This window comes from Eretmochelys imbricata, chromosome 5 (assembly GCF_965152235.1).
Source record: "Eretmochelys imbricata isolate rEreImb1 chromosome 5, rEreImb1.hap1, whole genome shotgun sequence".
NCBI classification, from domain to species: domain Eukaryota; kingdom Metazoa; phylum Chordata; order Testudines; family Cheloniidae; genus Eretmochelys; species Eretmochelys imbricata.
This window is the reverse complement of record NC_135576.1, coordinates 20211501-20226021: the sequence shown is the minus strand read 5'-3', so window position 1 is coordinate 20226021 and position 14521 is coordinate 20211501. Positions and strand designations below refer to the sequence as shown.

General features: G+C 38.2%; 1 protein-coding gene across 5 annotated transcripts in view; it reads right to left on the bottom strand.

Moving 5' to 3' along the window:
• WDR7 (WD repeat domain 7) overlaps positions 1–14521 on the bottom strand; it is a 370274-nt gene that overhangs the window by 279333 nt on the left and 76420 nt on the right. For all 5 annotated transcript variants that reach the window (XM_077816698.1, XM_077816699.1, XM_077816700.1 and 2 more), the window contains one exon: positions 7306–7520. In XM_077816698.1, the coding sequence (XP_077672824.1) occupies positions 7306–7520 (215 nt within the window). The remainder of the gene's footprint in view (positions 1–7305; positions 7521–14521) is intronic.

Here is a 14521-nt window from a genome sequence, read left to right as displayed (position 1 = left end):
CCAAAAAAAAAACCAATGAATAGCCAAGTTCTGTGTTACATGAACAGAGAATCAAAAAGTTCCATTTATTTAATAAATTAGCCATGAAAGAGATCACAGGAAATGAGAGTGTGGAAGGAAATTATCCAATTTCTCAGTATCAATGAGTAAAAGCTAAGAGAGAAGAAGCCATTTTTAAACACGTTATTTTTATAAATGGTATATCAGAAGGGGTGATCTGATTTACAATGCATTAAGTACTCTTATGCCTTATGTACTATAAAGTCTAATACTTTATCAGAATACAGAGTACAGAACTATATTTATTTATACAAGACATTTTGTTTATTGCTGGAGGGGGGACAATATAATGAAAGGTAGAGATAACATAGAAGAAATATTTTAGCTATTAAAATCTCTACACATACGTTGTTACCAATGCATCTCTCTTACATGCTACCCACTATGGCTGAAAGATAGATATGCAGTGATTAACAACATCTTAATTAGATTTGGAAAATTTGTTAATTAAAAATGGACTCATCTAGAGCACAGTTTTGAACTCATACTTGTGCAGCTATAATATTTAAGAATCCAATCCTACAAGCATGCCAACAGACACATTTGAGTTCAATAGGAACAATCACATACATAAACTTAAACATATGGTTAGTATTTGTCAAATGCAACATGGTATGCTAAAGGATATACTTTATAAATATTAATGAAATGATTTTGAACATAGAATATGTAAAAAAGAAAAAACATGGCTCTAAAATGGGAATGGATCTCTGATGCCCTCTGCTGTCCTATTGTTGTCACTACTAAAACACTAGTAAGCATTAATTTCAGAATCAAATAATTTCTGAAGATTCACTTAAAAACTTAAAGTAGACTAATTTAATTACCTGATACTCCAATTTGACAGGTTACTGTTAGGTATGAGAATTTATTATTAGTGCTCACCTATGACCTATCAGCAATAATTAAAGAACATATTAAGCAAAAACAGAAGCAGATATGCTTTCCTTTAATATGCAATTTCAAGGATTTTCCAATTTGCCCCCATCAGAATTTAGTCTCTGTTAAATTTTAATTTTCTTCATTATAGAAGATAATTCGAGCAGGTGACTTTCCCATCCATTCTCTGACAAATTCATAAGCCCTTTGTAGGGGCATAGCTTATTCTCTTCCTGTGTTTGACTCCATTAACAAACAAATGCACATGAAACAAGTCCAGCCCAAGCCTTCTCTTCAGGCTTTACCCCTAAAGTTCCTCCTTGAGAGTTACTTAGCTACCCTCTAGAGTCCCTCTGCCTCAGACCCAAGATATCTCTGTCAAGTGAGCCTAGTTTTGAAGCTGGCTTTCTCCCTTTTTATTCCATCCAGCTGGAGGGTCTCTTCAGACTAAAATCCTGGCAAGGGTGGCCAGCTTCAGCCCAGCAAGATCAAATCAGGAAAAGGTTGAGGAGTTGTATGGGCTTTGTGTACCCCACTATAGATATGTAAAACTAATTATTCTTTCAAAAAAGTTCAAATAATAAAAAGCAAAATATAGTTGAAAAGGTTTAAATTTAAATAAAGGGCAGGGAGGGGAATCTAACACCACACAAGGTCAGTGCTCAGGACTAAATATGGGACATGTATCAAGAACACATGTAACCTTACTATTACCCTCACTACAGTTTAATAAAACTTATACAAACATTTGCTTGGGATATATGTTTTCTTTTATTTGCCCTCAAATTCTAAAATGACTGTTTAAAACATCCAATTTCAAAATATTCACCACTAACTGGCATACAAACCAACTTAGAAAAATAGCTCTCTAAACAGATTTCTCTTGTTGATAATCGTTTTAAAATCAAAATATAAAATCAGAATTCTAAAACATACAAATGCTTCCAGCTTATGCAATAATTTAAACCTGAAACATAAAGAGCAAAAACTGATCATATATTGACACTAAATTCCTTTGTTTTTTCCTTAAACGGCTAGGTTATTTGCCTTTTTTTTTTTGGCGGGGGGGGGAGGCTCCATAGACTAGACTAATGTATAAACTCATCCTGCAGCTCTGATAATGTAACATCTGTACAATTTACTTAAACTTTAGTATTCACTGAAAGTTGCAGTTAGCATGGTTGTCATTACACGCATTTATTTATTACTCACATTGATAAATAGCCCCTTATTATACTATCTGGGTAATATTTACATAAACTATAAATTTTGTGTTTCTAAATGCATACACAAATGCATGCAATTGATCAACTTGTGCCTTACTAACGGTTAATGAAATGATTTTAATGAGTAACTATAGTTTTATTTACTGAACATATGTAAACATAGAAAAAAGAGTTGTTAAAATGTTTAAAATATTTACTCTGTCAATTACCTGTATTTGTAGACAAAGCAAATCCATTAACACGTTCTTGTGTTAGACTTCATTAAAATCTTTCTCCCTTATTAGTTTCAGCAATGAGATTATTCAGCTCCACATATATCCCCTCACTCTTCTTCTGTAAGCCTCATATATATATTTTAACAATATTATTTCCTGGTTTCCCACAATGCACCATTATAAAATCAAACTTCAGACACATCATAATGGAGGAATTTTTCAGGCAAGTCAAACTACTACAACTGACATGAAAAACATGGATCAATGCTGCAACTTTAGCATGCATGCGTGAGTGCGCACACACACACACACACACAAAGGGTAAGACTTCTTTATATTGGACAACGATCGTACGGTAGACCCTGGCCCAGCTTCAACATTACCAATTATTGAAAGGGGGACAGCTGATACAATATATTTGGATCTTAGTATTAATAATCTGGATTTCGTATTATTTCACAAAATCTTATTTAAAAAAAATTCAAATCAACTTGGAAAAGAGCATGGTAAACCATAAACAAATAGGGATCAATACCAATATCAAATTGGGGATCAATATCTAGAGCAGTAGCAGAGGGATCAGTGTTGGCTTGGTATTATTAAGCATCTTTATTACCTATCTGGGAGGGAAAGTAAACAGTATCTTCATTGAATACCTTTGTGCTTGCTAAGTCTAAAGAAAAAAGAATGAAAATCATGGTGGGACTTGTGATGACTGAAAGATATTGAAAAGGATATTAAAATTTTTTTAAAACATTTAAAATTATTAAGAGACAAGAAAAGGAAATCCACTACCATTGTGCAAGCTGTCATGAAATGGGAATTTTCTGCAATATTTTTATGAATATATGCATGGTAGCGACTTACTTGAGTGGAAGCAAATAGATGCTCTGAGGGAAGAATGGTAGACATGAGGTATTTATGTTACCATCTGGGATGGTATGACTGGATTGGTAAAGTTCTTGCTGAAACTGACTCGTATCAATGGAGGATCCAGAAAGACAATGGGAACACTGAACAACTGGGAAACTCCAAGCAGGCAGAACATTTAAACTCAACATGGGTCTGCCAGAGGATGACAATGGACTAAGAGGTAAAAGGAGGCTAGGAACTAGCCTTTGATTTAACAAACACAAGTAACAATTGGTTTCAACAGAAATCATAGAAGAACAAAATGAAATGGCATATCTAAATAGTAGCATTAGTTTAATAAAATCCCAAAACCTGACCCCAGTAAGCTAGTTCCGGTGGGACTGATGGATTATTAGAGCAGTGCACGCTTGAATCAGGGCAGTCGTGACTATCTCATGGCCCTAAAGGCTCTAAAATATGTCTAACGAGGGTAACTAAGTTAAGAAGAAAATGCATATTTGATTATAATTGAAAATATGTTCCTTGAGCTCCACCCTGAAATTTTTGAACTGAAGCATTTGAAACAGTCCTATCACTAAAGGAAGGAGATATGGGGCTCCACCTCCCCAACTCTCTGCCAATGCTTTCCCTGCAGCACCAGGAACAGCTCTGATGTAAGCCAGCATCAATCCAAACAGCCACTGTCCCATCCCTGCTGCAGTTGCTCAGTGCTGCCCCCATTCGCAGCCTGCTGTATCACAGCGGAGGATGGAGAGAATAGCTCTAGCCGCTTCATTGCTTTCTTCCCTGCCAGGCTGTGGGAGGCCCAGAAAGAGCAAAATTAGGAGCTCAGCTGGCTTTACGTAAGCCTACTAAATAGTTAAACTATTGATTATATAGCCCCTTGACCTTTCTGAAATAATATATTCAGCCCACAGGCTGAACAGGTTAAACTCCCCTAGAGAAAGGGATAACTCACGCTAAGAGCCAGTGTTATCCAGTAAGGCTGGATGCTGCATGATATAAAAGGAAAAATTAAGCAAGGTCAACCAGCTGGTTCCTTTTACACTCCCTGTACCCTGTCACAGTTTGTGAGGGGAAGTGTATCCACCAACTGAGGCCAGGTCAGCACTTGTGGACAAAATGGGTGTGCAGCAGAGTTGCCTGTAGATCACTTGTAGCACCGCTTGGACTCTGTAGAGGAGTTTTGGCCCCACAGTCTCACTGGGAGGTCTTGTTGCTACCTCCCTCCTCCCCTTACTTACATGTCACAAGCCAGGGAGGCAGTAAGAGGGGCTTTCAAGAGAACATGCATTCAGCAGACTCATGATCAATTTCACTGGCTCATGTAGTCAGTGGCTTCTTCAGGAGATCAGGTTTGTAAGTGGTTACTAAAAAAAAAAAAACGGGGGGGAGGGAGGGAAGGGGGTATTCTTTTGGTAGGACCATCCAGGATCCCAGGAAAGGCGCTGGATGTTGGGAGGGGCATTCTCAATTTTCAAGGTCATATGATAAGCTTAATAGAGGACAATGGATTAAAGATGTAGAGGGATACCAGGAAATACTCACCTGAAAAATCAAAACATCTCTGTGTGTGCACGTTTGTGCGTGTCTGTGTCTATATAAACATGTACCTCCACCCCAAGATACAGGAGTTTGAAAATCTGCCATATAAAACTAGACTTGCGTCCTGCCATAAACTGTAGGCATTCATGTGTTTTCCAGTCAAAATCTATAAAGATAGCATTTACATTTTTAAAAAATTGAATGGCACTCTAATAGTTTGACATCAGATGAAATCTTGGGCCCTAAATGATCTTATTGTATCTAATGCTACTATTTAGATATGCCATTTCATTTTATGTTCTACTATGATTTCTATTGAAACCGATTGTTACTTGTGTTTATTAAATCAAACTGAGAGAAAGTTTAACGTTCGCAGAGCTCCATACTTTTACCACAGCACTCTAAATTTCTCTTAAAACTATCAGCGCTGCATGCGTACTCAGACTTCCAAAGGGACTTAAAACTGTTTTGAAATTAAAACACACTGTACCACTAAAGATTCCCCCTCCCCCCTCCGGTTCAATAAAGTCCGTGTTGAAAGCCAGAGCATGCCTGATGTGTATGTGTTCTCCTGTATTGCACAAAGAAAATGTGACTGATTTTTTGAAGTACAGTCTATGTGAGCAACACAAGCTTAAGACAATTACAATCATTCAAATACTGTATTCTGAAGTAAAAAATAGCAAAATGTATAAATCAAAAGCACACTGGATTTTGGTGCTCTGAATTTTCAAAGATACATCGTCATCATCAAACGCATCACAGTAGTCAATTACCCCACCCATGACATTAAATATTCTGGATTTAAGTTTGCTAACAAAAACACTGAAGGTAAAACATTCGCCATGCTATGTGCAGATTTCCCAACAGAAAAAAAATATATTATGCAACCCTCCACTTCAATTTTTCAGTTATTTTTCTGAACCTCTCTTGCCATAATCAGGAAGCTGAAGTCATCAGGAAGGTGTCTCTTTGCTAAGATTTCTCTCAAAGAGACCTGCAATCTCTACACAGAAGAGTGGTGAAAGAAATCCCTAATGAGTGGAGAGTGGCAAGAGAAATCCCCAATGATTCTGTCAGCATACATTTTTCATAAAGTGATTATCCCCCAGCAGCCTTTAGCTTCTTAGACTCCTTCTCCCCCCAACCCCTTCTATAATTGTTTTCCTTGTAGACTGGGCAACAATTATCATTGCTGCAGGACTGAATATGTTCACAAGCTATACATAAATACTAGTTTCACATCAGGGGCTTTTATCACTAATTGCACTATAAAATGTGCTATTAAAACTGAGATAAACAAGACTGTAAAAAAATAATCACATAATGAGCCATGACCACTTACAAGAAGTGTTTCATAAATGGCACAGTAAAACTTATTTTTCAAAATTTTAGTCATAATATCTCTCTTCCCTGCCTGCTCTCTTTTCAGATGGGATTGGGAAATAGTTCTGAATTTAAATACGTACTATTATATATAAATTAAAATAGATTAAAAATAGACTGCATTTCTATCAAGTCGATTCTTGGTGTACTCAACTGTTAATACATCTTAACAGACATTCTGATATTTACAAACCAGCTACAGTGTTGACATCTACTGTGCACTGCAAAGTATTTAATAAAAAGAATAATACTAAGTTTCAATCTTTGTTATAAATATAAATTACACTAGTTACCTTACGAAGAAATTCCATAAATCTCAAAATGCCAATATGGCAGGCAGGGAAAAAAATTAGCATATGAAAATCCTGTCACTCAGTTGCAATATTCAAGTGAAAATGAAAGTTATTAATTATAAAATACAGGTACTACAAAGAATAGTTAAAATGTATAATTGACATGTTTCAGTGCGGCCAATATTTTAAACCTCAAACACATCAACTGAAAAATAAACCGGTTTCTAAACTATATAACAAGTACGCTAAGCATCTGCTTCGTACTTTATATATAACAATCCTACCAAAGTGTAACTCATTGCGCACTTTTAAAAGTAGTGGAATTTACTCATATTGTTTTAGAGAAACATATTTTAACCTGCCATTTAAGCAGCTGCAGATACAAGGACAGTTAATCAATGTATATTAAAATGAATCTCTAAACTATAAGAGGCACTCAAATACTTCTTCTAATGAAGTATAAAAAGATTCGAGTTTGGATTCCCATAAACAGATGTCATTTTAATTAATTTGCTTCAAATTTTAAAACAATGTGTATTTTTTCGTCTTTATTTTGGTTTATATTTAACTCGATAAATACCCTTTATGTTAGAAGCTACAGAAAGTTCTAATCAACTTCAATTCATTTTAATAGCCTCAAAGGACATCTGTTTTTTGGGCCTGACCTAAGGCCAACTGAATTCAGTGAGAGACTTTCTATTAACTTTAAAAGCTGTTGGATCGGGCTCTTTGAGATTAAAGTGATTAAGATTTTCTACATAGGTTCAGTTATGGCAAACAAAACAAACACATTTCAGCTATTGCATTAAAAACAAACAAAAACCTTACTTTGTCAGATGCTTCAGAAGCCAGAAGGTTCGTAGCAAGAGTCTGTAGTTTCTGATGGGCCATATTTTTTAGAGCAGCAAGGCTACGTCTAGTCATAGCCTGTTTTAGATTGACGGCTGGGTGGCTCAGGGAATCTACTGCAGCTGGAACTGCCTCATCACAAGCATTCAAGATCTCGACTGCCGTTATCCCCATCACACAACGATCCAGTGCACCTTGAAATGGAAGGTGAATAATGAAATGCATTATTTTAGTACAGGCAATTCAAAAATGTCAAAAGCATATGTTAAGTAGTCACCTATTCTGCAGTATTTTCTGTAATGCCTAAGATGACCCGTTATTATTTATATTACTAACAGGCCTAGGAGCCCTAGCCATGTAGCAGGACCCCAGTGTGTGAGGACTGCACAAGAACATGGTCCCTGCCTCCAACGAGTTTACCATCTAAGTAAAAAACAAGAGACAACAAATGGCTATAGAAAGATGAGGGAGTATATTAGTCAACACACGTGGCAGTGGTATCGCAATAGTAACCCAATGACTTTTGTGACTAATATTCCTAACGTGGTGGGATTTTCCTAAATTTCCTTGCAATTATAGGATGTAAGAATCACAAACGCTACACTTGATTTTTATCATAGGCAAAGTCAGTAGCAACACTTACAGTTGCCTAACACTTTCCATAACCAGCCTGTTTCCAGTTACTTATAACTTTGTCAGACTTTACTTGTTGTGGCTTAAGTTTTCCATGCTTTCTCTCAGACTAGATTTTTTAGTTTAAGCAAAAACATCTCAGCCATTTCTGAGAAAGAGATTAGTGAAAAAAAACAAATGAACAAACTTCTGCTACTGTTCAAAGAAATTGATGAAAAATTCTGTTAAGAGCTGTAGTGCTTTCATGCTTTGAGGCAGGAACTTGAAATATGACAGGCTGATAATCTCTCCTTCGCCCCAGTGCTAAATTATAAAAAACTCTGAAAACTGCAGTTAGGATATAGATATTCAGGCCTGTCTGTAAAGGCCTATACTCTAAGAATTTAGGTGTATTCTTATCACTTGGCTAGTGATAGAGGTATAAAAGAAAGAATCAAAATCACTGCCTGCTGGTGTAAGGGCCTTCTCTTACTGTGACAGTCTGAGGCCCTGTTCTTAGGCTAAGGCCTTTGGCTAAGCAGCAGAGGCAGCCATAAACTGGGAAGCGAACGGTCACATCCTCACATTCCAAACTAGTCACACTGAAATAAGGTGTATTAGGAATACAGTCCTGTCCTGATAGTTCCTATCACCTCCAGAGAAAGGGAAGTGCCTAGAAAATGTAAAAGGAAACTTAGTTTGATAGCATCCTGTCTGGGAAGAACTCATTTATCAATAGCTGGGATGTGAAATCCTCACTTCTGTATTGTTTTGTCATTATAGTTCCCACTTTGCTATTGTTTGTCTGTATAATCTCTGTCTGGTTCTGTGATTGTTCCTGTCTACTGTATAATTAATTTTGCTGGGTGTAAACTAATTAAGGTGGTGGGATATAATTGGTTACATAATCATGTTACAATATGTTAGGATTGGTTAGTTAAATTTCAGGAAAATGATTGGTTAAGGTATAGCTAAGCAGAACTCAAGTTTTACTATATAATCTGTAGTCAATGAGGAAGTGACTGGGGGTGGGTGGGGGTGGGCGGGGGTGGGCATGTGGGTGTGTGTGATGGGAACAGGGAATGGGGGTAAGAAAATTGGAATCAGGTTTTGCTAAAATGGGAGATGGGAACAGGGAATGGGGGTAAGAAAATTGGAATCATGTTTTGCTAAAGGGGGAAATGGGAACAGGGAATGGGAGTAAGGAAGTTGGAATCATGTTTGGCTAAGGATAGGAATGGGAACAGGGACACAGGTGTAAGGCTCTGTGGTGTCAGAGCTGGGAAGGAGGATACTAAGGAAGGAAACTGGAATCATGCTTGCTGGAAGTTCACCCCAATAAACATCGAATTGTTTGCACCTTTGGACTTCGGGTATTGTTGCTCTCTGTTCATGCGAGAAGGACCAGGGAAGTAAGTGGGTGAAGGAATAAGCCCTCTAACAACTGCCATTTGCACATGCGCAGTAGACCTTTTAAGAGGCTTGATGCTAAAGTCTCTGATCATTCCATCTACACTGAGCATGCTCCACAGCCTCATAAAGCTCTGGCTCCAGACGGGGCACAGCAGCAGCAGCAGCCACCACCATCTCACTATTTTATGGGCAGTAGTGCTGGCCTGGAAGCAAGGAAACCAGAAGTTCTAAGCTCAGCAACTCCACTTACCAGTATTAATAATTCTGTGCATTTCACTGAATTTATTACTGACAAGTCCTCAACACTAACTTGGGAAGCAGGCAAGTGTTCCACAAAATTTTGCAGATCGGATAACAGAGGGTGCACTAGGTCCATTCTGGCAATAGATGTCTGAGTCTACTATATTAGAAACAAGTCTCATTCATTCTAAAAAGCAGTGCAGCTGTGAATGTATGAATAAGACACAGGTTCTTATTCTGTGGGCTGCCCCTCCCCACAGAGTGGAGGGGTTCCCAATAGATTTTAGGAGCCCCTCAACAGGTTTTGAACCCAGGACCTTTCAATCCACAGCACTTGAGATAAAAGGAGTACTAATAGCAAGAATAGTGTGTTATCCTCTGTGTAGGCTAGCCACTAGAAGGAAGCACAACACATGCTGGCCAGTGGCTTACACATATATTTGCTAGATCTCAGTGGAATGTTGGATGTCTGGATTGTTAGGTTGTACTCCCAGCTCTGGAGATCAGTAGTATCTAATTATTACTTGATAATACAGCTGTGTACACAGATTTGGCACATTCATTTTAAAAAACAAAGTTAAGTGCTCAAAAGTTAATAAGTGCCAGAATCTAGGTTGCTTGAGCAACACTAATTCAGCCCCTTGTGAGTATGCATGATGATACAGTCTTGCTCAACATCACATAGGAAGTCTGGCAGAGCTGGGAATAGAACCCAGCTCTCTTGGGTTACAATCTAGTGTCTCATGAGGGTCTGAATTAGGCTGACCAGACAGCAAGTGTGAAAAATTGGGACGGGGTGAGGGGCTAATAGGAGCCTACATAAGAAAAAGTCCCAAATATTCGGACTGTCCCTATAAAATCGGGACACCGGGTCACCCTAGTCTGAATTAATGTTTCCCAAGCAACTTTAATTCTGGCATTTCCTAACTTTTGAGCACTTGTGTTTGCAATTTTTACTTTCATTAAACAGGATGTAATTTTATATATGTGCATATAGGCGTGTCCACAGGCACACCCTCAGTGCAAAACTATATTTCAAGATGGTTCAACAGGAGATGCTGGGCACTCAGAGGTTTTGAAAAAAAATATCATGTCACTTCACCTACATCTCTAGCTTTAGTCATCCATTTTTGAATATGTTGGCCACTATGCCTTCTCTAGAAAGTTGCTGGTACTTGCATTCTTTCTGGGCCAGTACCATAGTGAGATGCTACTATACAAGTAGCAAATGTCTTTATAGTTGAAGTTTTTAAAGCCAATGTTTTTTAAAGAATATAAAAAACATAACTGAATATGCCCTTTATGTCATGACTTCTCCTCAAAAGAGAATAATGTACCAGCAGCCTGTCAAAGTACAAAGGTAATAGTCTTTAACCACAGTGTGGGACTAAATTAAAAGTGACTTCAAAACTGGAACTCTGAAATATTTATTAGGACCAATAGTACATTTTCATTTTTTTAAAGACATTTAAGATGTTCTTTGAAGTCCTTTTCAGATTTGACATTACAAGGAGTCCCAAATTATAGGAAAAAATGTTTCCAGTTCTTTTCCTCAGTACCTTCCTAGCGATACATTCAAGCTGATCTCAGAGGACATTAAATTTCACCCAGTTACTCCTGTACTGAACTTGGAATATTGGAACAATGGGTGCTGGGATATTTGCACAGTAGGATATTGTTTACGACAGAAATGGTTGACTGGTATATGATCTGGTAGATGACTGATCTTTTAGCCACTTTCTTCCTGTCTCTTGACAGTGGCCAATGCCAGGTGCTCCAGAGGGAATGAACAGAACAGGTATTCATCAAGTGATCCATCCTGTCACCCATTCCCAGCTTCTGGTAAACAGAAGCTAGGGACACTTCACAGAGCATGGTTTTGCATTCCTGCCCATCCTGGCTAATAGCCATTGACTAGTAAGTTGGGACGACGAGTGATTGTGAGGTTGCACTCTATATGATTTTATAAAAATATGCTAATGAGTGTGAATATAATGTAACTGGAATATGCTTCCTGCAAAAGGTCTCTTGTAAGGTATCATTACAAAGTTAATAATCTACTGAGTGTGGTCATCCTATTTGTATAACTGTATCACTCCTGTATCAAACTAGAAATATGAAATAAACTCTGAGGTCCTATTGTAGTTATGCAAAGTGTGGGCCATTAATGGTGGTTTGGAATCTTGATGGCTCCCATCATCCAGGACAATTGACTGCAGATGGCTCTGTTTTACTTGTAAGTCTTCCTATATATACATGTGTGCTGGCAAGTGGGTAATGAAGTCTTCCAGTGACATGTGATCATGTCACCTGAACTGGAATCCATCTTTAACCTGGTGCTTTTCCATTGAGAAGGAGGGGGTGGGAACCCAGAGAGGGACAAAGGATTCCCGCCTTATGTAAAAGATATATAAGTGGGTGGAACAGACAAAGAGGGGAGCCATCATGAGAAATCCCCTAGCTACCACTTGAGCTGTAACAAGGGCTGTACCAGGGGAAAGGATTGTGCCCAGACTAGGACAGCGTCCAGTCTGTGAAAGAAACTTATTGAAACATCTCTAAGGGTGAGATTTTACCTGTATTCAGTTTTATTACTGTATTATACTAGACTTGCGTGTTTTATTTTGCTTGGTAATTCACTTTGTTCTGTCTATTACTACTTGGAACCACTTAAATCCTACTTTCTGTACTTAATAAAATCACTTTTTACTTGTTAATTAACCCAGAGTATGTATTAATACCTGGGGGGGGGAGGCACAAACAGCTGTGCATATCTCTCTATCAGTGTTATAGAGGGTGAACAATTTATGAGTTTACCCTGTATACGATTTATGCAGGGTAAAACGGATTTATATGGGGTTTGGACCCCATTGGACATCTGAGTGTCAAGGACAGGAACACTTCATAAGATGCTTTCAATTAAGCCTATAGCTGTTAGGGGACATGGTTCAGACTGGGTCTGGGTTTGCAGCAGGCTAGTGGGTCTGGCTCAAACCAGGCAGGGCACTGAAGTCCTAAACTGACAGGGCAGGAAAGCAGGAGCAGAAGTAGTCTTGGCACATCAGGTGGCAACCCCCAGGGGGTTTCTGTGATCCAACCCGTCATGGTGATAATTAAAGGTTTTTGTCATTTTGCAAAAATGGAAATGTTATGGTATCCTTGCCAAATTCCAATTTGGACAATTACATACCTACAATAAGATCACTTAAAAAATTGCTTGCAACCTGGGTATTTTTTAAAAGAAAATCATGCTCCAGTTCTAGATAAGATGCTTTGATAACTTATCTTAAGTAAAAAAAACCAGCCTATTTCTCCTAAACTCAATAATCTCAATTAATAGAAATATAAGTGCTTTTCATATTAAACCACATCCTACTGTGGAAACACTTTTGGTAGCAGGAATATTATATGTATCAGTTCAGTTAATGATGTTTGAGAAGCTTATTAATGTCTTACGTAACCCTTGTTACACTAGGATTTAAACTGTGGGTGACAGCCCGGGCACTGAAATGATCATGAAGGATTGAAGCAAAACAAGAAGCCACGACCTCTCTTATGCCAGGGTGGCCAGAGGCCAGCACAACCACAAAAGTGAGTGGAAGTTGCCAGGAAAAGCCATGAGCATAGTAGCCAGACAACTGTGCTTATTCACTACCTCCTTGCAGCAACCCCCTCACATGGAGCTCACTTGTACCCCCTCACAGTACGATTTAAAACTGCTCCTTTCCCTACTGGAAACACAGATGGAGGCCAGGGCAGTACAAACTTTGTCTCCATCTTAGTAAGCAAAGCTTTGCTGGTACACAAAAGCATAATTCACATCCTTACACTGAACAGTATGTGAAATGATCAACATAACCCAATAGATGATGTTATTTTCTACTTCAGACTGTGAAACAATGATAAATAGAAGGCACAGCTGCAGGACTTCCTCCTGCTTCTACCTGGTATCGTGTATTGAGAGAAAAGAACACAGCAACAAAACTTGGCTACCTCATCAGATATGAAGAAAGATCTTCCTTGAAGAGAAGTTCACAGACTGTCAAAAACGAAAAAACCTTGCACAATTTGCTACATTCATCTGCTAAGTTGGATGAATCTGGTTCCACACAGACATTTTCCCCTTAATGCCCTGTCCTCTTATTGCTCCAATTATATTTCATAAGACCTCATGATGTGCTTTCCTTCCCCCCTTCTAGTACATTTCATATTTTTCACTGCAGTTCAGAAACCACCTCTTCTTTCCCCATCAGGGAAAAATATCTGTTACTGTAATGTTTCCCCCACATCAGCAACAATGGGATGAATCAGGTCATCCAGGCTAACTGTCCATCTGAAGATGTGCGTATTACTGATTCACTACAGTGGTAGGTTTAATGAGATAACTTTCCACAGATGAACACCACGTACGTATTTTGATTTATTTCCTTTCTATGTCTGTAACAGCTTAGAATATATAATTTTCAACATCATATCGATCACTTTTATACATTGTTGTTTGTTCTGGTATTTAAAACTCATTCTCATCCTCTTAAATGCTTCCAATTGAATTCAAAGCTGTAATTTTGAGTATTATCCATCTTTTACTTACTTACTTAGAACAAAAAGAAAAGGAGTACTTGTGGCACCTTAGAGATTAACAAATTTATTTGAGCATAAGCTTTCGTGAGCTACAGCTCACTTCATCAGCTGCATTCAGTGGAAAATACAGTGGGGAGATTTATGATAGTGTGGCTGATGTGATTAGCCCCTATGATGGTGTCCCCTGAATAGATATGTGGATACAGTTGGCAATGGGCTTTGTTGCAAGGATAGGTTCCTGGGTTAGTAGTTCTGTTGTGTCGTGTGTGGTTGCTGGTGAGTATTTGCTTCAGGTTGGGGGGCTGTCTGTAAGCAAGGACTGGCCTGTCTCCCAAGATCTGTGAGAGTG